Source organism: Nicrophorus vespilloides, unplaced genomic scaffold (assembly GCF_001412225.1).
Source record: "Nicrophorus vespilloides isolate i.1.1-1 unplaced genomic scaffold, Nicve_v1.0, whole genome shotgun sequence".
In the NCBI taxonomy this organism is placed as follows: Eukaryota; Metazoa; Arthropoda; class Insecta; order Coleoptera; family Silphidae; genus Nicrophorus; species Nicrophorus vespilloides.
In genome coordinates, this window is record NW_017097633.1 from 3,135 (window position 1) to 6,744 (window position 3,610).

A 3,610-nucleotide genomic window follows, 5' to 3' on the forward strand; every position below is an offset into this window, starting at 1 on the left:
TTTTCTTGTAAACTAAATTCAAACGTGAAACAAACATTAAGCAATGTCTTTAGATATGAACGATTTTCTCAAAAACTATAAACACTAGATAAATGATTCAATATGCATTAGAAAGCTAAATATTTCAAGTATTTAATACAATTAATGCTATAATTGAGACTTGTATACTTTTCTTGTAAATCAAAGTCAAACGTGAAACAAACATTAAGCAATGTCTTTAGATTTTAACGATTTTCTCAAAAACTATAAATACTAGATAAATGATTCAATATGCATTAGAAACCTAAATATTTAAAGAATTTAATTCAATTATTGCTATAATTGAAACTTGTATACTTTTATTGTAAATTAAAGTCAAACATGAAACAAACATTAAGCAATGTTTTTAGATATGAACTATTTTCTCAAAAACTATAAATACTAGATAAATGATTGAATATGCATTAGAAAGCTAAATATATAAAGTATTTAATGCAATTATTGCTATATTTGAGACTTGTATACTTTTTTTGTAAACTAAAGTCAAACGTGAAACAAACATTAAGCAATGTCTTTAGATATGAACGATTTTCTCAAAAACTATAAATACTAGATAAATGATTCAATATGCATTAAAAAGCTAAATATATAAAGTATTTAATACAATTATTGCTATAATTGAGACTTGTATACTTTTTTTGTAAACTAAAGTCAAACGTGAAACAAACATTAAGCAATGTCTTTAGATATTAACGATTTTCTCAAAAACTATAAACACTAGATAATGATTCAATATGCATTAAAAACCTAAATATTTAAAGTATTTAATGCAATTATTGCTATAATTGAGACTAGTATACTTTTTTTTGTAAACCAAAGTCAAACGTGAAACAAACATTAAGCAATGTCTTTAGATATTAACGATTTTCTCAAAAACTATAAACACTAGATAAATGATTCAATATGCATTAAAAACCTAAATATTTAAAGTATTTAATGCATTATTGCTATAATGTAATTGAATTTTTGTTCTGAATTTCTACATAGTGTGTAGAGCATAGTGTAAGAGCCAAAAGTTTTTATAAATTCAATCATTCATATTTTCACACTTTTGTAATAATTGACACCTCTAATTTAGTGTTTGCACTGAAATTATTTATAGTGTATTGAAGTAACTCAAGGTTTTTTGAAATAGAATATCTGCGTTGTTAACACCAAGATTTTTGGTAAAATCGACGTAAGAAAATTGTAAATTTATTACATTATAAATTGTATACAAAAGAGAATAATTCGATCAGTATATTAGTGTTTGTTTACTTATGTATGCCCTGCTTTTATTCGTTGGTGAAGTTGGCCGGACGCTTCTCGACGAATGCGGTCATGCCTTCCATACGGTCTTTGGTTGCGAAGGTACCGTGGAAAGTCCTCTTCTCGAAGTGAAGACCTTCGGCTAAAGTGGTTTCGTAGGCGGTGTTGACGGACTCCTTGGCCATGCTCACGATGAGCGGCGAGTTCTTGCCGATCTTCTCGCCCAATTTAATAGCCCGACTGACGAGTTCTCCAACAGGGAAGATCTTGCTGACGAGACCCATCTTCTCAGCTTCGACGGCGTTCACCTGATCACCGGTGAGGACGATCTCCATCGCCTTCGACTTACCGACGTACCTGGGCAGACGCTGAGAACCACCTGCTCCGGGGATGGTGCCCAAGAGGATTTCCGGTTGTCCGAACTTGGCTGTTTCACCGGCGTAGATGATGTCGCACATCATGGCCAACTCGCAGCCGCCTCCCAACTGTAACATCAAGAATAATTAGTGATTCGTTCTCTACACAATTTCGTGGATGAACTGACGGCGTAACCGTTGACTGCGGCGATCACTGGCTTCGTGCAATCGGCGACGCGGTTCCAATGCGACAAGAAGTTTCCGCTGATGCATTTCGAGTAGGTGTTGTTCTGCATCTCCTTGATGTCGGCGCCGGCGGCGAAAGCCTTCTCGCTTCCGGTGATGACGATGGCGGCGACGGAATTGTCCTTCTCGAAGTCTTCGATGATGTTGCTCACCTCGGTCATCAGACCGTTGCAGAGGGCGTTCAACGCCTTCGGTCTGTTCAATGTGATCAGACCAACATTTTTCTTCTCGCCGACCTTCTCGACCTTAATAAACTCGTAGCCTGCAAGCAACAGATTAATTATTATGAAATCTTCATTAGAAAATCAATGAAAATTTTAAAAAAGTTGCGTCGGAGCGCAGTTGATACGAAAATAGTTCATATTGAACGCTCGTCTCCTTTGAACTAATCGAATACAACGTGGATACAATTCCAATTAGATTATTTAACACTTATTATTGCTAAAAAAGCATTGAAATTGTATAACAGAAACACGCCATCAATTCGTTTTTTCTGTTGTTAGTACAAACACTTTATCTGGGCATTACATAATTTACATAACTAGTTGATAAAAGGCCAGTTATTTTGATATTGTGCCGACCTTGAGAGCGTGAATTACATATTTCGATCGGCGGCAATAGAGCGTGCGAATCGTTGTTCGATTCAACTCAATACAATAAGTGTTTAATTAATTAAGTTATTAATTGATTAGTTGTTGTCTTACTGGGAGCTGCACTGTAGAATTTAACGCTGTTAGCGAATTGCGGCCGGATCACATTGGATTGGGCCTGGTTGAAGAGCAACTTAGCGATGGTCCTGCCTGCCATGTTTACTGCGTGATCGGAATCTACGAACTGCAGGCTGTTCTCTCTCGGCGCGCTTGCTTTCCTGCTACATTCTCTGTAGATTGGGACAAAGTCCTTCAACGTTATCTGACCCTGCTACAAAACACCGCACACACATATCCATCCATCATGTGTGTGCGTTGTTCATCTGTGTCTCTTCGCAACTACAATTTCATGGATCCAACACATACACCCAATTCTTTCGACCAACTGCTCCTATCTGTGCAGCAGGTTTACTAATCCATCCAATTAAAAATAGAATCTCTCTACACTTCGCAACATGAAACTCTCAACGACTAAAGTCAAAAACCTATCAATCAATTGCAATTTAAAATTACTTATGATTTTGCAAAATTTGATTTCATTATTACATGAAAATATATAAACAATTATATACCGATGATGTATGTTACATGAGATTATCGCAAGTCATGAAAGATTTCATTTAATTTGACGCGATCGTCGAGCGAGTTTATCTTCGCTTTAACATTAAAAATTGAGCCGTTGTTATCAGCTGTATATTTGTTTGCGAAAGAAACAATAAATAAACTGAAAGATTAGACTCTTTATGTAATTAAAATGTATTAATTAAACAATCCTATAAGGTTACATTATGTTGCAGGTATTAAATAATTTCTTATAAAATTATATATTTGAAAATTTTACTTCTAAAAGGAATACATTTTGAGCAGCGATTAATTAATTTATAAAAGTATACATTTAATCGCACAATTTTGCAGCAAACTAAAGGATTAATATAGATTTTTTTAAATTAAGTTTCCAATTCATAAATCCAATTTGGAGCAGCGCCAAAATGGGGTGAACTAAGCGCATATAATAACATGTAGTTTGGTTGCATAGTGACAACTAATGTATGTAACCTGGCCATCTGTGGG

The 3,610-nt window shown here is 34.8% G+C and overlaps 1 protein-coding gene across 1 annotated transcript; it reads right to left on the minus strand.

Moving 5' to 3' along the window:
* Nucleotides 1-1,199: 1,199 nt before the first annotated feature.
* Nucleotides 1,200-2,847, minus strand: LOC108560585 (enoyl-CoA hydratase, mitochondrial). The gene is made up of 3 exons (XM_017918209.1): nucleotides 2,594-2,847; nucleotides 1,832-2,151; nucleotides 1,200-1,772 (listed from the first exon to the last, which is right to left on the minus strand). The coding sequence occupies exons 1-3, from the start codon at nucleotides 2,694-2,696 to the stop codon at nucleotides 1,314-1,316; spliced, it is 882 nt and encodes a 293-aa protein (XP_017773698.1). The 5' UTR covers nucleotides 2,697-2,847; the 3' UTR covers nucleotides 1,200-1,313.
* Nucleotides 2,848-3,610: the final 763 nt, after the last annotated feature.

Excerpts from the sequence above, each read along its gene's own strand:
- LOC108560585 (XM_017918209.1), bottom strand. The coding sequence starts at position 2,696 with ATGGCAGGCAGGACCATCGCTAAGTTGCTCTTCAACCAGGCCCAATCC. Across the intron at positions 2,152-2,593 it reads ATTCTACAGTGCAGCTCCCA|GCTACGAGTTTATTAAGGTC; the intron begins GTAAGACAACAA and ends TGTTGCTTGCAG. Across the intron at positions 1,773-1,831 it reads CCGCAGTCAACGGTTACGCC|TTGGGAGGCGGCTGCGAGTT; the intron begins GTCAGTTCATCC and ends TTGATGTTACAG.